The 17,898-nt window shown below is 42.0% G+C and overlaps 1 protein-coding gene across 1 annotated transcript in view; it reads left to right on the forward strand.

The window, feature by feature from the left end:
- Positions 1-17,898, forward strand: part of VPS51 (VPS51 subunit of GARP complex) — a gene marked incomplete at its 3' end in the record, with an annotated part of 96,150 nt that overhangs the window by 49,412 nt on the left and 28,840 nt on the right. The window contains 2 exon segments of the mRNA XM_053696680.1: positions 1,318-1,533; positions 16,850-17,068. Coding sequence (XP_053552655.1) covers positions 1,318-1,533; positions 16,850-17,068 — 435 coding nt within the window.

Here is a 17,898-nt window from a genome sequence, read left to right on the forward strand (position 1 = left end):
GTGGAGGAGGCCATAGGAGGGCAACAACCCAGCAGCAGGACCGCTACCTCTGCCTTTGTGCAAGGAGGAACAGAAGGAGCACTGCCAGAGGCCTGCAAAATGACCTCAAGCAGGCCACAAATGTGCATGTGTCTGCTCAAACGGTCAGAAACAGACTCCATGAGGGGGGGTATGAGGGCCCAACGTCCACAGGTGGGGGTTGTGCTTACAGCCCAACACCGTGCAGGACGTTTGACATTTGCCAGAGAACACCAAGATTGGCAAATTCGCCACTGGCGTCCTGTGCTCTTCACAGATGAAAGCAGGGGCACACTGAGCACATTTGACAGACGTGACAGTCTGGAGATGCCGTGGAAAACGTTCTGGTGCCTGCAACATCCTCCAGCATGGCCGGTTTGGCAGTGGGTCAGTAATGGTGTGGGGTGGCATTTCTTTGAGGGGCCGAACAGCCCTCCATGTGCTCTCCAGAGGTAGCCTGACTGCCATTAGGTATCGAGATGAGATCCTCAGACTCCTTGTGAGACCATATGCTGGTGCAGTTGGCCCTGGGTTCCTCCTAATGCAAGACAATGCTAGACCTCATGTGGCTGGAGTGTGTCAGCAGTTCCTGCAAGATGAAGGCATTGATGCTATGGACTGGCCCGCCCGTTCCCCAGACCTGAATCCAATTGAGCACATCTGGGACATCATGTCTCGCTCCATCCACCAACTTCACGTTGCACCACAGACTGTCCAGGAGTTGGTGGATGCTTTAGTCCAGGTCTGGGAGGAGATCCCTCAGGAGACCATCCGCCACCTCATCAGGAGCATGCACAGGCGTTGTAGGGAGGTCATACAGGCACGTGGAGGCCACACACACTACTGAGCCTCATTTTGACTTGTTTTAAGGACATTACATCAAAGTTGGATCTGCCTGTAGTGTGTTTTTCCACTTTAATTTTGAGTGTGACTCCAAATCCAGACCTCCATGGGTTAAAAAATTTGATTTCCATTTTTTAATTTTTGTGTGATTTTGTTGTCAGCACATTCAACTATGTAAAGAACAAAGTATTTAATTAGAATATTTAATTCATTCAGATCTAGGATGTGTTATTTTAGTGTTCCCTTTATTTTTTTGAGCAGTGTGTATATATATATATATATATATATATATACACACGTACATGCATGCACACACGCATTCTTCTCTGGTCCTTTTAAAGTGTAGTTTTAATTCATAACTTTTCGGGGATACTCTCCCCTTCCTCAGACCAAATATATATATTTATTTAAAGTTCCCTGTTTGACTTCTTGCTTTCTTTCCTCCTTTGTTGACAGGGAGAATTCTGCAGTCAGGGGGTCCGCGAGGGTCTAATAGTTGCTTTTATCAAGTCTGTGTGTCAGACAGCTCGCCAGTTTTGTGATTCCCCTAGCGAAAAAGGAACCAGTACCCCACCAGCCTTATTGCTGCTACTATCACGCTTGTGCCTGGACTATGAAACGTCGACTATCAGTTACATCCTAACCCTCACAGATGAGCAGTTCTTGGGCCAGGTAAACACCCTTTTATTGCCTTACTTTGGAATTAAACAATACTTTGTTGTGAAAAGTGTAAATAATTTGCCTCATCCATTTTGTCTAAAACTCAACATGTTTATCTGTAAAAATTGAGTTTTTCCACTTAGTTGGAATATATCGTACATGATCTAGTACCTTGACTCCACAACACCCTGTACAGTAGATTGCTTGATGAGTGTATTAGCTCATTTATATCTGTTATTTTATGTAAATTTTAAACATGAAGCTCACATTTCTTTCATAAAGGTGATGAGAGTCCATGAGCCATTACTCCTGAGAATTCCACTTCTGGCCTCTAGGAGGAGACAAAGTTTTCCAAAACTTCAAGAACACTTAAAACCTCAACCGTAGGAAGGTGAAGAATTGAGGTACTTCAGATTATCTGTTGAGAGGGGTCCTCAGACTGATTTGAGGCCCATTTTCCCATTCAGAGAGCTGCTGTTTAGGACAGAGGGGAGAATGGAGTATTGGGTAGTGACATAATCACTCCTAGGTAACTTCACGTGCGTGAGCACAGTGTTATCTATACGACACACATGAACTATCGCCCTCTAGTGGTGAAAAACTGTCAAAAATGCTTTCAGTTAGAGGTGGCCTTCAAGTTCTAAGAAATTAACATATGAGCCTACCTAGGTTTGGCTTTCAACTAAGAATACCAAGAGAACAAAGCAAAATTGGTGATTAAAGTAAATTGGAAAGTTGTATAAAATGACATGCTCTATCTGAATCATGTAAGTTAATTTTAGACTAGACTGTACATTTAATGTTTCAGACTGACTCCTCAGAGTTTTCTTCTGAGGGTGAGATCATTTCACATTATCAGGAGTCGGTTTCTGATGAAGGCACAGACTCTGCACTTTTATGTTTTAACTTGAACATCTTTGTTCTCTTTTGAAGCAGGTTTTATGCACTTTACTTGTCCAAGATCCTAAAGTTCCTGAGGAAAAATCTGTTAAGCAACTTAATTTTCCAACCTGCTTAAAGGGACAGTATACATTCAAATTGTTATTGTTCAAAAAGATAGATAACGCCTTTACTACCCATTCCCCAGCTTTGCACAACCAACATTGTTAGATTTATATATTTTATAACATTTATACCTTTAAAAAATGTCTGCCTGTTTCTAAGCGACTAAAGACAGCCTCTTATCACATGCTTTTTTATTAGCTTTTCACAACAGGAGCCTTATAGATAACATTGTGCTCACAGCCAAGAAGTTATTTAAGAGTTAGCACAACACAGTACTAAATGCAAGTCAATAGATAATAAATAATAAGTAATGTGATCAGGGGGCTGTCAGAAGATGCTTAGATACAAAGTAATCACAGAGATAAAAAGTGTTAATATAACTGTGTTGGTTATGAAAAACTGGGGAATGGGTAATAAAGGGATTATGTATCTTTTTAAACAATAAAAATTATATTGTAGACTGTCCCTTTAAAGGGACACTGAACTCAAATTTTTTCTTTTGTCATTAAGATAGAGCATGCCATTTTAAGCAACTTTCTAATTTACTCCTATTATCAAATTTTCTTCATTCTCTTGGTATCTTTATTTGAAAAGCAAGAATGTAAGTTTAGATGCCGGCCCATTTTTGGTGAACAACCTGGGTTGTTCTTGCTGATTGGTAGACAAATTCACCCACCAATAAACAAGGGCTGTCCATGGTTCTGAACCAAAAAGTGGCTGTGCTTTATTTTTCAAATAAAGATAGCAGGAGAACAAAGAAAATTTGATAATAGGAGTAAATTAGAAATTTGCTTAAAATTGCATGCTCTATCTGAATCACGAAATAAACAATTTTGGTTCAGTGTCCCTTTAAGCTCCGTAGGTTTTTCCAGTTCCTGAAGCTATTTCTGAAATATAATCTAAAGAGTGGTCTAAAACTGCTATTCCTTTTAATCCAGCTTTACAATTTAAAAGGATGTTTCCTATACCTGCTTCTAGCATAGAACTTTTGGAAACTATTCCAAAGGTGGATGGTGCTATTTCTGCTTTGGCTAAACACACTACTATTCCTTTAGAGCTTGGGTGTCAAACTGGTGGCCCACGGGCCTCATGCGGCCCTCGACCTAATTTTGTGCGGCCCACCTCCATGACAAATATTTATAATATGCTTATTACTTAAACAGCGAGTGCGCTTACTGTTAGGGATGCACATACGTTAAAACCCCTCAGTCTTTAACAAGTAACATTGTTATTAAAAAGAAAAAGACAAACAGATAAGTGCATAATGATTTATTTGACACACGTGTTCATTACTATGGCAGCACTGATTTCACGCATCATTTCTGTCCATTCCTTTCCAAAATTTTCTCTTTAACTAAAATCACATACTTAATATTTGATAAATATATATTCTATACAAAAGGTACATGTCTATTACTATATAAACAGTGGGTCGCTATGCTGACACCATTGTGATCCACTATTTATAATGCAGATGAAATGTTATACTATGCGCATGCGTATGCTAAACTGTGAGTGCACCCGGAACAGGGCTGCTAGAGAAAAAAAATAACACAGACTCTGTGGGAGAGCAACCCGATGGAGCGTGTGTGTCACCTTCTTAAAAGCATTAGAGCACGTTTCATCAAGCCAGAGTTAGTTAATTAGGATTTGGAGAACTCAATCTTTTGAAATGCATACAGTTATAGCAAATGCCACTGCTTTTGTTTAGCAATGACAAGATATGATGTGAGTTGTACTTGTATGGAAAATGGCCTGTGACTCAAATTAGTTTGACACCCCTGCTTTAGAGGATAGTGTTACTTTCAAGGACCTTATGAATAGGAAATTAGAGTTCTTTCATAGAAAGGCTTTTTAGCAAGCAGGTTTTCTTTTTAGGCCAGCGATTAGCATCTATTGTTTTGCAGTAGTTTCTACTCTTTGTTGTCTTATCTGAGCATTTTTCACAATTTCAGCAGACTTTCATTTGTGAAGCTGTTGTTAATTTTTTTAAGATTGATGCCAAAAATATGTGGTTAGCCATTTTTATCAGAATGGCCTTGTGTTTAAAATCTTGGTTAGTTGACATGGTTTCAAAGTCTAGACTTTTAACTCTTCCTTTTCAGGGAAAGATTTTTTTTGGGCCTGTTATTGATGCTATTATTTCTACTGTGACTGGAGGAAAGGGAGCTTTTCTTCTAAAGGACAATGAGTCTAAAGGAAAGAACAGGGCTACTAGCAGTTTTTTTTCCTCTCGTCAAACTAGGAACCAAAAATCCCCCTCCTTTTCATAAGCAGGATTCTTCTGGAAGACCAATTCTAACTGGAAGAAGGTCAAACAGTCAAAAAAGCCTTCATCCTCCTACTAAATGAGCTTGAAAGTACAGCCCGATACATATCTTTTGGTATGTGGCAGATAGCACCTTTTTCAGGGGGCCTGGTATCAGTCTGTTTTAGATCCATGGGTTCTAAACATAGTCTCCCAGGGATACAGAATAGGCTTCAAATCAAGGCCTCCCTGTGGAAGGTTTCTTCCAGTCACTGTAGAAATTCTGTTTCGGTTTCACATGATACATGATTTTTAGCTTTATATGCTTTGGCAATGGTGCAAGGATTACACTCGGCTCCTACAGAGAATCCTTTTGGATTGCAGAACAATAATAATTTATATAATAAAAATTTGCGATTTATATAGCGCTTTCTCCCTGTGAGACTCAAAGCACTTTACAAATATACTGTACCAACATAAGACATAAAAGTTAGGAGTTTCTGAAGGTCAGATAAGCGGACTCAATGCCTGATGGAAGAGGTGGGTCTTTAGCTTTTTTCTCTTGTTAAGTGTATCCAGTCCACGGATCATCCATTACTTATGGGATATTAACTCCTCCCCAACAGGAAGTGCAAGAGGATTCACCCAGCAGAGCTGCTATATAGCTCCTCCCCTAACTGCCATTACCAGTCATTCTCTTGCACCCAACGAATAGATAGGATGTGTGAGAGGACTGTGGTGATTATACTTAGTTTCATACCTTCAATCAAAAGTTTGTTATTTTATAATAGCACCGGAGTGTGTTATTCCTTCTCTGGTAGAATTTGAAGAAGAATCTACCTGAGTTTTTCTATGATTTTAGCCGGAGTAGTTAAGATCATATTGCTGTTTCTCGGCCATCTGAGGAGAGGTAAACTTCAGATCAGGGGACAGCGGGCAGATTAATCTGCAAAGAGGTATGTAGCAGCTTATTATTTTCTGACAATGGAATTGATGAGAAAATTCTGCCATACCGATATAATGTAAACTCAGCCTTAAATGCAGTAGCAGCAACTGGTATCAGGCTGTCATGTATGTATATTTTACACTTCAGTATTCTGGGGAATGGCACTTCACTGGAATTATACTGTATGCATAAAACTTTAGCCTAATTTGCAGGGACTAGCAACAGGCTTTTTAATAACACTCAATTTATTAATGTTAAACGTTTTTTGCTGGCATGTAAAATCGTTTAATTTTCTGAGGTACTGGGTGAAAAAATGTTTTGGGCACTATTTTTTTCCACTTGGCAGTCGTTTTATTTAATTTATGACAGTTTACTGATCTCTCTCACTGTTATGTGTGAGGGGGAGAGGTGCTTTTGCTACGCATCAAAAAATTCAGTCAGAAGTTTATTGTCTTCCCTGCATGATCCGGTTCATCTCTACAGAACTCAGGGGTCTTCAAAACTTGTTTTGAGGGAGGTAATCACTCACAGCAGAGCTGTGAGATTGTAGTTGACTGTGATAAAAAAACGTTTATTTCTGTATTTTTTTTCTGCTATCAGGGTTAGTTATCCTTTGCTAATGGGAGCAATCCTTTGCTAAAATTGTGTTTTTTACAAAGATTTGATGCTATAACTTTTCAGTTTATTAATTTTCAACTGTCATAACTTTTTCTGTGCTTCTTATAGGCACAGTACGTTTTCATATTATAGTAAATTACTTGAAAAGTATTTCCAAGTTGCTAGTTTATTTGCTAGTGTGTTAAACATGTCTGATTCAGAGGAAGATATCTGTGCTATATGTGCTAAAGCCAAAGTGGAGCCCAATAGAAATTTATGTACTAACTGCATTGATGCTACTTTAAATAAAAGTCAATCTGTACAAATTGAACATATTTCACCAAACAACGAGGGGAGAGTTATGCCGACTAACTCGCCTCACGTGTCAGTACCTGCATCTCCCGCTCGGGAGGTGCGTGATATTGTAGCGCCGAGTACATCTGGGCGGCCATTACAAATCACATTACAGGATATGGCTACTGTTATGACTGAAGTTTTGGCTAAATTACCAGAACTAAGAGGTAAGCGTGATCACTCTGGGGTGAGAACAGAGTGCGCTGATAATATTAGGGCCATGTCAGACACTGCGTCACAATTTGCAGAACATGAGGACGGAGAGCTTCATTCTGCGGGTGACGGTTCTGATCCAAACAAACTGGATTCAGATATTTCAAATTTTAAATTTAAGCTGGAAAACCTCCGTGTATTACTAGGGGAGGTGTTAGCGGCTCTGAATGATTGTAACACAGTTGCAATACCAGAGAAAATGTGTAGGTTGGATAAATATTTTGCGGTACCCGGCGAGTACTGACGTTTTTCCTATACCTAAGAGACTTACTGAAATTGTTACTAAGGAGTGGGATAGACCCGGTGTGCCGTTCTCACCCCCTCCGATATTTAGAAAGATGTTTCCAATAGACGCCACCACACGGGACTTATGGCAAACGGTCCCTAAGGTGGAGGGAGCAGTTTCTACTTTAGCTAAGCGTACCACTATCCCGGTGGAGGATAGCTGTGCCTTTTCAGATCCAATGGATAAAAAGTTAGAGGGTTACCTTAAGAAAATGTTTGTTCAACAAGGTTTTATATTGCAACCTCTTGCATGCATTGCGCCTGTCACGGCTGCAGCAGCATTTTGGTTTGAGTCTCTGGAAGAGACACTTGAATCAGCTCCATTAGATGAGATTACACACAAGCTTAAAGCCCTTAAGTTAGCTAACTCATTTATTTCAGATGCCGTAGTAAATTTAACTAAACTTACGGCTAAGAATTCCGGATTCGCCATTCAGGCACGCAGAGCACTGTGGCTAAAATCCTGGTCAGCTGATGTTACTTCTAAATCTAAATTGCTTAATATACCTTTCAAAGGGCAGACCTTATTCGGGCCCGGGTTGAAAGAAATTATCGCTGACATTACAGGAGGTAAAGGCCATGCCCTGCCTCAAGACAGAGCCAAACCTAAGGCTAGACAGTCTAATTTTCGTTCCTTTCGTAATTTCAAAGCAGGAGCAGCATCAACTTCCTCTGCACCAAAACAGGAAGGAGCTGTTGCTCGCTACAGACAAGGCTGGAGACCTAACCAGTCCTGGAACAAGGGCAAGCAGGCCAGGAAACCTGCTGCTGCCCCTAAGACAGCATGAATCGAGGGCCCAAGATCCGGGAACGGATCTAGTGGGGGGCAGACTTTCTCTCTTCGCCCAGGCTTGGGCAAGAGATGTCCAGGATCCCTGGGCGTTAGAGATCATATCTCAGGGATACCTTCTAGACTTCAAATTCTCTCCCCCAAGAGGGAGATTTCATCTGTCAAGGTTGTCAACAAACCAAATAAAGGAAGAGGCGTTTCTACGCTGCGTACAAGATCTTTTATTAATGGGAGTGATCCATCCGGTTCTGCGGTCGGAACAAGGACAAGGGTTTTACTCAAATCTGTTTGTGGTTCCCAAAAAAGAGGGAACTTTCAGGCCTATCTTGGATTTAAAGATCCTAAACAAATTCCTAAGAGTTCCATCGTTCAAAATGGAAACTATTCGGACAATTTTACCCATGATCCAAAAGGGTCAGTACATGACCACAGTGGATTTAAAGGATGCTTACCTTCACATACCGATTCACAAAGATCATTACCGGTATCTAAGGTTTGCCTTTCTAGACAGGCATTACCAGTTTGTAGCTCTTCCATTCGGATTGGCTACGGCTCCGAGAATCTTCACAAAGGTTCTGGGTGCTCTTCTGGCGGTACTAAGACCGCGAGGAATTGCGGTAGCTCCGTACCTAGACGACATTCTGATACAAGCTTCAAGCTTTCAAACTGCCAAGTCTCATACAGAGTTAGTACTGGCATTTCTAAGGTCGCATGGATGGAAGGTGAACGAAAAGGAGTTCTCTCTTTCCACTCACAAGAGTTCCCTTCTTGGGGACTCTTATAGATTCTGTAGAAATGAAGATTTACCTGACAGAAGACAGGTTAACAAAGCTTCAAAATGCATGCCGTGTCCTTCATTCCATTCAACACCCGTCAGTAGCTCAATGCATGGAGGTGATCGGCTTAATGGTAGCAGCAATGGACATAGTACCCTTTGCACGCCTACATCTCAGACCGCTGCAATTGTGCATGCTAAGTCAGTGGAATGGGGATTACTCAGACTTGTCCCCTACTCTGAATCTGGATCAAGAGACCAGAAATTCTCTTCTATGGTGGCTTTCTCGGCCACATCTGTCCAGGGTGATGCCATTCAGCAGGCCGGACTGGACAATTGTAACAACAGACGCCAGCCTACTAGGTTGGGGCGCTGTCTGGAATTCTCTGAAGGCTCAGGGACAATGGAATCAGGAGGAGAGTCTCCTACCAATAAACATTCTGGAATTGAGAGCAGTTCTCAATGCCCTTCTGGCTTGGCCCCAGTTAACAACTCGGGGGTTCATCAGGTTTCAGTCGGACAACATCACGACTGTAGCTTACATCAACCATCAGGGAGGGACAAGAAGCTCCCTAGCAATGATGGAAGTATCAAAGATAATTCGCTGGGCAGAGTCTCACTCTTGCCACCTGTCAGCAATCCACATCCCGGGAGTGGAGAACTGGGAGGCGGATTTCTTAAGTCGTCAGACTTTTCATCCGGGGGAGTGGGAACTTCATCCGGAGGTCTTTGCCCAAATACTTCGACGTTGGGGCAAACCAGAGATAGATCTCATGGCGTCTCGACAGAACGCCAAGCTTCCTCGTTACGGGTCCAGATCCAGAGATCCGGGAGCGGTTCTGATAGATGCTTTGACAGCACCTTGGACCTTCGGGATGGCTTATGTGTTTCCACCCTTCCCGATGCTTCCTCGATTGATTGCCAGAATCAAACAGGAGAGAGCATCAGTGATTCTAATAGCACCTGCATGGCCACGCAGGACTTGGTATGCAGATCTAGTGGACATGTCATCCTGTCCACCTTGGTCGCTACCTCTGAAACAGGACCTTCTGATCCAGGGTTCCTTCAAACATCAAAATCTAATTTCTCTGAAGCTGACTGCTTGGAAATTGAACGCTTGATTTTATCAAAACGTGGTTTTTCTGAGTCAGTTATTGATACCTTAATACAGGCTAGGAAGCCTGTTACCAGAAAGATTTACCATAAGATGTGGCGCAAATACTTATATTGGTGCGAATCCAAGAGTTACTCATGGAGTAAGGTTAGGATTCCGAGGATATTGTCTTTTCTACAAGAAGGTTTAGAAAAGGGTTTATCCGCTAGTTCCTTAAAGGGACAGATTTCAGCTCTGTCCATTCTTTTACACAAACGTCTGTCAGAAGTTCCGGACGTTCAAGCTTTTTGTCAGGCTTTAGCTAGGATCAAGCCTGTGTTTAAAACTGTTGCTCCACCATGGAGTTTGAACTTAGTTCTTAATGTTTTACAGGGGGTTCCGTTTGAACCCCTTCATTCCATTGATATCAAGTTGTTATCTTGGAAAGTTCTGTTTTTAATGGCGATTTCCTCGGCTCGAAGAGTCTCTGAGTTATCTGCCTTACATTGTGATTCTCCTTATCTGATTTTTCATTCAGACAAGGTAGTTCTGCGTACTAAACCTGGGTTCCTACCTAAGGTGGTCACTAACAGGAATATCAATCAAGAGATTGTGGTTCCATCTTTGTGTCCTAATCCTTCTTCGAAAAAGGAACGTCTGCTACACAATCTAGATGTAGTCCGTGCCCTGAAATTTTATCTACAGGCAACTAAGGATTTTCGACAAACGTCTTCCCTGTTTGTCGTTTATTCTGGTCAGAGGAGAGGTCAAAAAGCTTCGGCTACCTCTCTCTCCTTTTGGCTTCGTAGCATAATACGGTTAGCCTATGAGACTGCTGGACAGCAGCCTCCTGAAAGAATTACAGCACATTCTACTAGAGCTGTGGCTTCCACTTGGGCCTTTAAGAATGAGGCTTCTGTTGAACAGATTTGCAAGGCTGCAACTTGGTCTTCTCTTCATACTTTTTCCAAATTTTACAAATTTGACACTTTTGCTTCTTCGGAGGCTGTTTTTGGGAGAAAGGTTCTTCAGGCAGTGGTTCCTTCCGTATAAAGAGCCTGCCTGTCCCTCCCGTCATCCGTGTACTTTAGCTTTGGTATTGGTATCCCATAAGTAATGGATGATCCGTGGACTGGATACACTTAACAAGAGAAAACATAATTTATGATTACCTGATAAATTTATTTCTCTTGTAGTGTATCCAGTCCACGGCCCGCCCTGTCACTTTAAGGCAGGTAATTTTTCCATTAAACTACAGTCACCACTGCACCCTATGGTTTTCCTTTCTCTACATGTTTTCGGTCGAATGACTGGTAATGGCAGTTAGGGGAGGAGCTATATAGCAGCTCTGCTGGGTGAATCCTTTTGCACTTCCTGTTGGGGAGGAGTTAATATCCCATAAGTAATGGATGATCCGTGGACTGGATAACACTACAAGAGAAATAAATTTATCAGGTAAGCATAAATTATGTTTTTTAAAAGCCTCTCTGATTGCGCACGGTAAAGAGTTCCAGAAAGTAGGGGCAGCGTGGCAGAATGCTCTGGAGCCTGAGTTTGCCCTTATTCTTGGCACTGAGAGGAGGGATGTGTTGGCTGACCTAAGTGAACGGGATGGGATGTAGGGTGTCAGGAGCTCTTTCAGGTACTGTGGGCCTTGGTTGTTTAAAGCTTTGAAGGTCAGCAGGCCAATTTTAAAATATGTTCGCCATTTAATTGGAACCCAATCCAGGGAGTGGAGAACAGGTGTTATGTGGCAGGAGCGAGTTTGATTGGTCAATAATCTTGCTGCTGCGTTTTGTACTGTCTGAAGGCGATGGAGTTCTTTTTTTGGGAGGCCCAAGTAAAGTGCATTGCAGTAATCTAGCCTAGAGGATACAAATGCATGGATTAATGTTGGCATTTCATCCGGTGGAATTAAGTGTTGTATCCTGGCTATGTTTTTCAGATGAAAGTAGGCAGATTTTATTACGGAGGAAATCTGCTGTTTAAAAGATTGTCCAGCGTCAATCGGCACTCCGAGGTTTCGTACCTTTGCTGAACTAACGAGTTCAGAGCCTCCAAGCTCCAGGCCAGTTAGGTGATCGTGGGATATTTTTGATGCCCGGGGTCCCCTCACCAAGAGTAACTCTGTTTTGTCCGGGTTCACTTTGAGACAGCTAGCATTCATCCATTCTATGAGGTCTGTTAAGCAACTGTTTATACGGCATGCTGGGTCTGTAGTATCTGGAGCAAAGGAGAAGTAGAGTTGTGTGTCATCAGCGTAACAATGATACCTTAGGCCATGTCGGTTAATGATGTCCCTCAGTGGTAGTAAGTAAATTGCGAATAGCATGGGAGACAGGATAGATCCTTGTGGAACTCCGCAGTCCAGTTCTGTTGGTGCTGATGCGCTTGATCCTGATATTACTCTCTGTGATCTACCAGTGAGGAAGGATTTAAACCAGTTAAGGACTGTGCCTCCTAGACCACAGATGTACTGCAATCGCTCTATTAGAATCCTATGGTCAATGGTGTCAAATGCAGTTGAGAGATCCAGGAGGATTAGAATGGAGTAATCACCTTTGTCTCTTGCCATGAGGAGATCATTTAGCACTCAGACTAGCGCTGTTTCAGTGCTGTGGTGGCATCTGAAGCCTGACTGGAAAGGATCGAATATGTTTAGGCGTGATAGATGGGCTTCCAGTTGAGTTGCCACTACTTTTTCAATTATTTTCCCCAGAAATGGGAGGTTGGATACTGGTCTGTAATTAGTCATGCAGTCTGGGTCTAATAAAGGTTTCTTTAGGAGTGGTTTTACCACAGCTTTTAGAGGATCTGGAAAGTCTCCTGTTTTTAGTGAACACTGCACTATTTTTGTGAGGACTGGGGCGAGTGTTTCAATGCATCCAGATATGAGCTGAGTTGGAGCAGGGTCTAAATCACACGTAGTAGGGTGCAACTTTTGTATGGTGCTTTTAACTTCTTTTATATCCACATTTGTAAAAGTGGACCATAAACTGGGGCAAAATCTTGTCTCTGAAGAAGTTCGCAAATGCTTCACATTTATCCTGAGAAAAGTTGGTGGGGCTAAGCATGCATGCTGGTTTTCAGAGCCTTTCTACTGTGCGAAACAGTTGCCTGGGTCTATTGTGGGAGAGTGCAATTTCGCGTGATAAAAATGAAGATTTTTTCTGAGTTATCTTGGATTGATATTTATTTAGATGTTTGGTAAGAGCGGCTTTATCCTCTGGATCATGTGTTCTGCGCCACTTTCTCTCGAGCTTACGTCCTGTTCTTTTCATTTCTCTGATGGAGCTATTAAACCACGGTGCATTGTTGTGGGTTTGGACAGTGCGTATGCGAGATTGTGCAATGCTTTCTAGGGTGTCTCTCATGGTTTTGTTGTAGAGTCGGACTAAGGAGCTTGGGTCTTCGCAGGTGCCCATTAGTTCACTTAGATCCATATGTGATGCTACATCCAGTGGTGTCACCCCTTTTAATGAGCGGTGTTTGACCAGGTTCTGAGGCTGGTGTCTGGTTGATTGTGATACAATGGAGAAGTGAATGGAGTGGTGGTCTGACCAGGTAACTGGGTTTACAGTTACTGGTGACACTTCTAGTCCAGACTGAAACACTAGATCAAGTGTGGGAGTGTACTCATCCTGAGGAGATCCTGCCCAAGCAGGGATAGGGTGTTGTCAATCCAAGTGTTGAAGTCTCCTAATATAAGCCATCTGGGGTGTTCAAGGATTAAGCCAGCAGGTCTGGGAGTTCCTGAAGAAATCTCTTCCCATCTCCTGGGGGTCTGTATATTAGCAGTATTCGGAATCCTCTCTCTATTGAGAGGCTGGCAGCTACACATTCAAAAGATTGGGTTTTGTGGACTGATATTGGTCTGGGATTTAAGGATTATTTTGCACAGATCATAACTCCGCCTCCCTTGCGATCTTGTCTCGGGCGGTGGAACACTGTGTAATTGTCTGGAATAGCTGCCTCTAGAATAGGCCCTGCATTTTCATCTAACCATGATTCTGTGATGCATGCTAATTCGCATGTTTCAATAAGGTCGGAAATAATAGCTGTTTTGTTCTTTATTGATCTGGCATTGCATAGGATTGCTCTGATAGGACAGTCTTGGGATTCTGAGTTTTTGCTCTGTACTTTGGAGACAACGTGTCTTCTAATAGGGATCACACAAAGATTTTCTTGATTTGATAGTGCGGTTTTTGTGGCTTTTAGGTTGGATCACTTCAGTTGGGCTTGCGGGTGGACAGGGTGGTGGGGCAGCTGTGATAGTGTCAGGATATAGAACTTTAAATTTTGATTTTCCTCCACGACAGCCCCTGTCGGTCCCTTTGAAAATGCTGAGTGATTTTAAGGTAGCCACTAGTGAGGGACTGAGTGCCGCGACCGCTTTTTTGGGGTCTTAAGGAGTGCAGATGTGAGGGCATATAGGTTGTCATTCCCTCTGTAGTGAAGGGGTTAAAATAGCTTCTAGTATTTGTAGGAATGTTAGCAGTGGGGGCTGGTTACATTGCCCTGCTCTATAGGATTCAGGCCAGAGTGAGGTGTGAGATTTTGCACTTCAGGCTGCATTGTAGATAACAGATAAGAAAGCATGCAGGGGTTTTAAAACCAATGCATTTTAGTAAAATAGACTTAATCAATTAGTTTTTCTTGTGTTTAGAAATGAAATCTGAGCATTGCTAAATGGATGATGAAATCCAAAACCCAATTTGTGCATGGGTTGAGTCTTTTTTTTTTTTTTTTTTTTTTTTTTTTTTTTAGTTTAAGTGTACCTTGTTTGTGGTGTTCAGCTGAAGGTATCTCTTTCTGGTAGTAAGATGATCCGGTGGGTGTATATTTCCATCCGTTGAGTATCTCACTTTAGTAATGTCATCCGTTCAATTTTTATGAGTCTAGTTGTGCGTTATGTGGAGTCGGTATTGGTCCTTGAAATAATTATGATGAATTTTGAATGTAAGAAGGTTAAAATTAAGATACATCCAGAAGAGGTCAGGAGCCTCAGGAGAACAATATCTCTTTCCTGGTGGATAGATCACCAAGTTAATTTCTCTGGGGGCATTATTTATTCATCCAACTTGGACTATTATTTGACACATGCAAACCTCTCGGGTTGAGGTGCAGTCCAGGGCTCAGGAGAGAACATGGAGTTTGGTTTCCTCAGGAGGTGAGGGTATCAATAAATATTCTGGATCTCTGTACAATCAACAGGGCCCTTCATAGCTGGCCTCTCCTGAAAAGAGACTTATCTGTGTTTTCAATTGCACAATGTCACAGCAGTGGCTTATTTCCATCATTAAGGGGGAGCTCTCAGTTCCCTGGTAATGAGGGAGGTTTCCCGAAATTTGACTTGTGCAGAACAATCTTTGTATAATTTCTGCAGTTCATATTCCAGGCGTGAACAATTTGGGAAGCTGATTATCTCAGTCGACAATTCCTTCATCCTAGGGAGTGGCCTCTTCATCTGGAAGTCTTCAATGAGATTGTAAAATGGTGGAGTCTTTCAGAGATGGACTTGATGGCTTCTCATTTGAACAACAAGCTTCACAGATATTTTGCAAGGTCCAGGTATCCTCAGGTGGCATTTGCTTATGCTCTAGTAGCTTCTTGATAATTTTTATCTTTCCACCAATTGTTCTTCTGCCAGAATGATAGCTCGGATAAAGCAGGAGCTGTCATCAGTAATTCTAATTTTTCCAGCTTTACCTCTCAGAACTTGGTTTGCGGATCTGGTGCAAATGTCCATTTGTCTTCCATGGTCTCTTCCACTGTGATACTACCTTCTGTCAAAATGTCCTTTCATTGGGATCTTGATGGCTTGGAGATTGAACGCCTAATTTTAAGACAGAGAGGTTTTTCCGATTCTGTAATTGAAACCTTAATTGAGGCATGTAAACCAGTAACAAGAAAGATTTATCACTCTTGGTGTGAACATTTTAACTGACATTCTTTTAGAATTCATCTATTTCTTCAAGATGGCTTGGATAAAGGTTTACCTGCTAGTTCTTTAAAAGGTTAGATTTTGGTTCTTTCAATTTTCTTCTGATAACTTCAATTGGTAGTCTCTTTGTCCTAATCCAAAGAATTCTAAAGAGAGGCTATTCTATAATATGGAGCCTTGAAACTCTGTTGGCAAGCAACTAAGGATTTTAGACAAACCTTGTTTGTTTATGAATTTCTCTGATTCTAGAATAGCTCAAAAGTCCACAGCCATTACTTTAGCTTCTTGGCTAAAAGGTTTGATTTACATGACTTACTTGGAGACAGGCTTTCCAGTGAGATGGGAGGGTTTAAGTGCGCTTGAAGTTTTGGGAACCTTTTCCTCCTCCTAGTTGCCAGGAATAATGACTCATAGACTCTCATCACCATAAAATAAATTAATTTAGCAGGTAAGCATTTTTTTTATTTTAATAATTCAGATAGAGCATAGAATTTTAAGCCACATTCCAATTAACATCAAATTTGCATTCTCTTGGTATCCTTTGTTGAAGATGTAGCAGTGCACTATGTATGTCCTTTTTTCCCATGCAGCTGGAGTATATCATACATGATCTATAGTCAGTCAATTATTTTATCAGTGTAATAGCTCATGTGTAAAGTCCTAATAAGACATTCATGATTTAGACAGAACATACAATTTTAAACAACTTTCCAATTTACTTATTTTATTGAATTTGCTTCCTTCTCTTGTTATCTTTTGCTGAAAGATTTATCTAGGAAAGCTCAGGAGCAGCAAAGAACCTAGGTTCTAGCTGCTGTTTGGTGGCTGCATATACGTGTATATACCGATTTTGTCATTGACTTACCCATAAGTTCAGTTAGAAACCAGTAGTGCATTGCTGCTCCTTTAACAAATTAAATCAAGAGAATGTCCCTTTAAATTAGCCACAGTAAAGAAGATGATATATTCAAGGTTTTTCAAGGGGTATATCCCTACACTACAAAACATCACACTTTAAAAAAAAGCAAATGCTTTTAAAATGCATTTTTTATTTGTTTTTTCTTTTGACTATTCTCAGGATCACTCCCTAGTCACCCCTGTGAGTACGCTCTGCTCCTTCGCTCACTCATCAGCTCAGACTCTCCTCAATCAGTATGTCAAGTGCCAAGGTCTGGTTGTGTCCCAGATGCTACGTAAAAGTGTTGAGACTCGGGACTGGGTAACAACCATTGAGCCACGCAATGTCCGAGCTGTAATGAAGAGAGTAGTGGAGGACATTACAGGAGTGGACGTGCAGGTAATATTGGAAGCGTTTTTAGCTACCTACTGTATCTCTGTGATATATGCACAGATATTGGTCACGCTTTACCTTTATCTCTGCTACACATGGCAGTCACTTTGCTTCTGTATCATGGTAACACACGGCTATCTGCCTCCCTGCTCCTGTGTTATTGTAGTACACACACAACTCTGTCCCCTTGCTCATGTATCACTGTGACGCGCATGCACACTATCTGCCTCCTGCAGTATTACTGTAGCACACACCTCTCTCTCCCCTCCCTCATATATCACTGTGACGCGCATGCACACTATCTGCCTCCTGCAGTATTACTGTAGCACACACCTCTCTCTCCCCTCCCTCATATATCACTGTGACGCGCATGCACACTATCTGCCTCCTGCAGTATTACTGTAGCACACACCTCTCTCTCCCCTCCCTCATGTATCACTGTGACGCGCATGCACACTATCTGCCTCCTGCAGTATTACTGTAGCACACACCTCTCTCTCCCCTCCCTCATGTATCACTGTGACGCGCATGCACACTATCTGTCTCCTGCTGCTGTATTACTGAAGCACACACCTCTCTCTCCCCTTGCTCATGTATCACTGTGACGCGCATGCACACTATCTGCCTCCTGCAGTATTACTGTAGCACACACCTCTCTCTCCCCTTGCTCATGTATCACTGTGACGTGCATGCACACTATCTGCCTCCTGCAGTATTACTGTAGCACACACCTCTCTCTCCCCTCCCTCATGTATCACTGTGACACGCATGCACACTATCTGCCTCCTGCTGCTGTATTACTGTAGCACACACCTCTCTCTCCCCTCCCTCATGTA

Source organism: Bombina bombina, unplaced genomic scaffold (genome assembly GCF_027579735.1).
Source record: "Bombina bombina isolate aBomBom1 unplaced genomic scaffold, aBomBom1.pri scaffold_754, whole genome shotgun sequence".
NCBI lineage: Eukaryota > Metazoa > Chordata > Amphibia > Anura > Bombinatoridae > Bombina > Bombina bombina.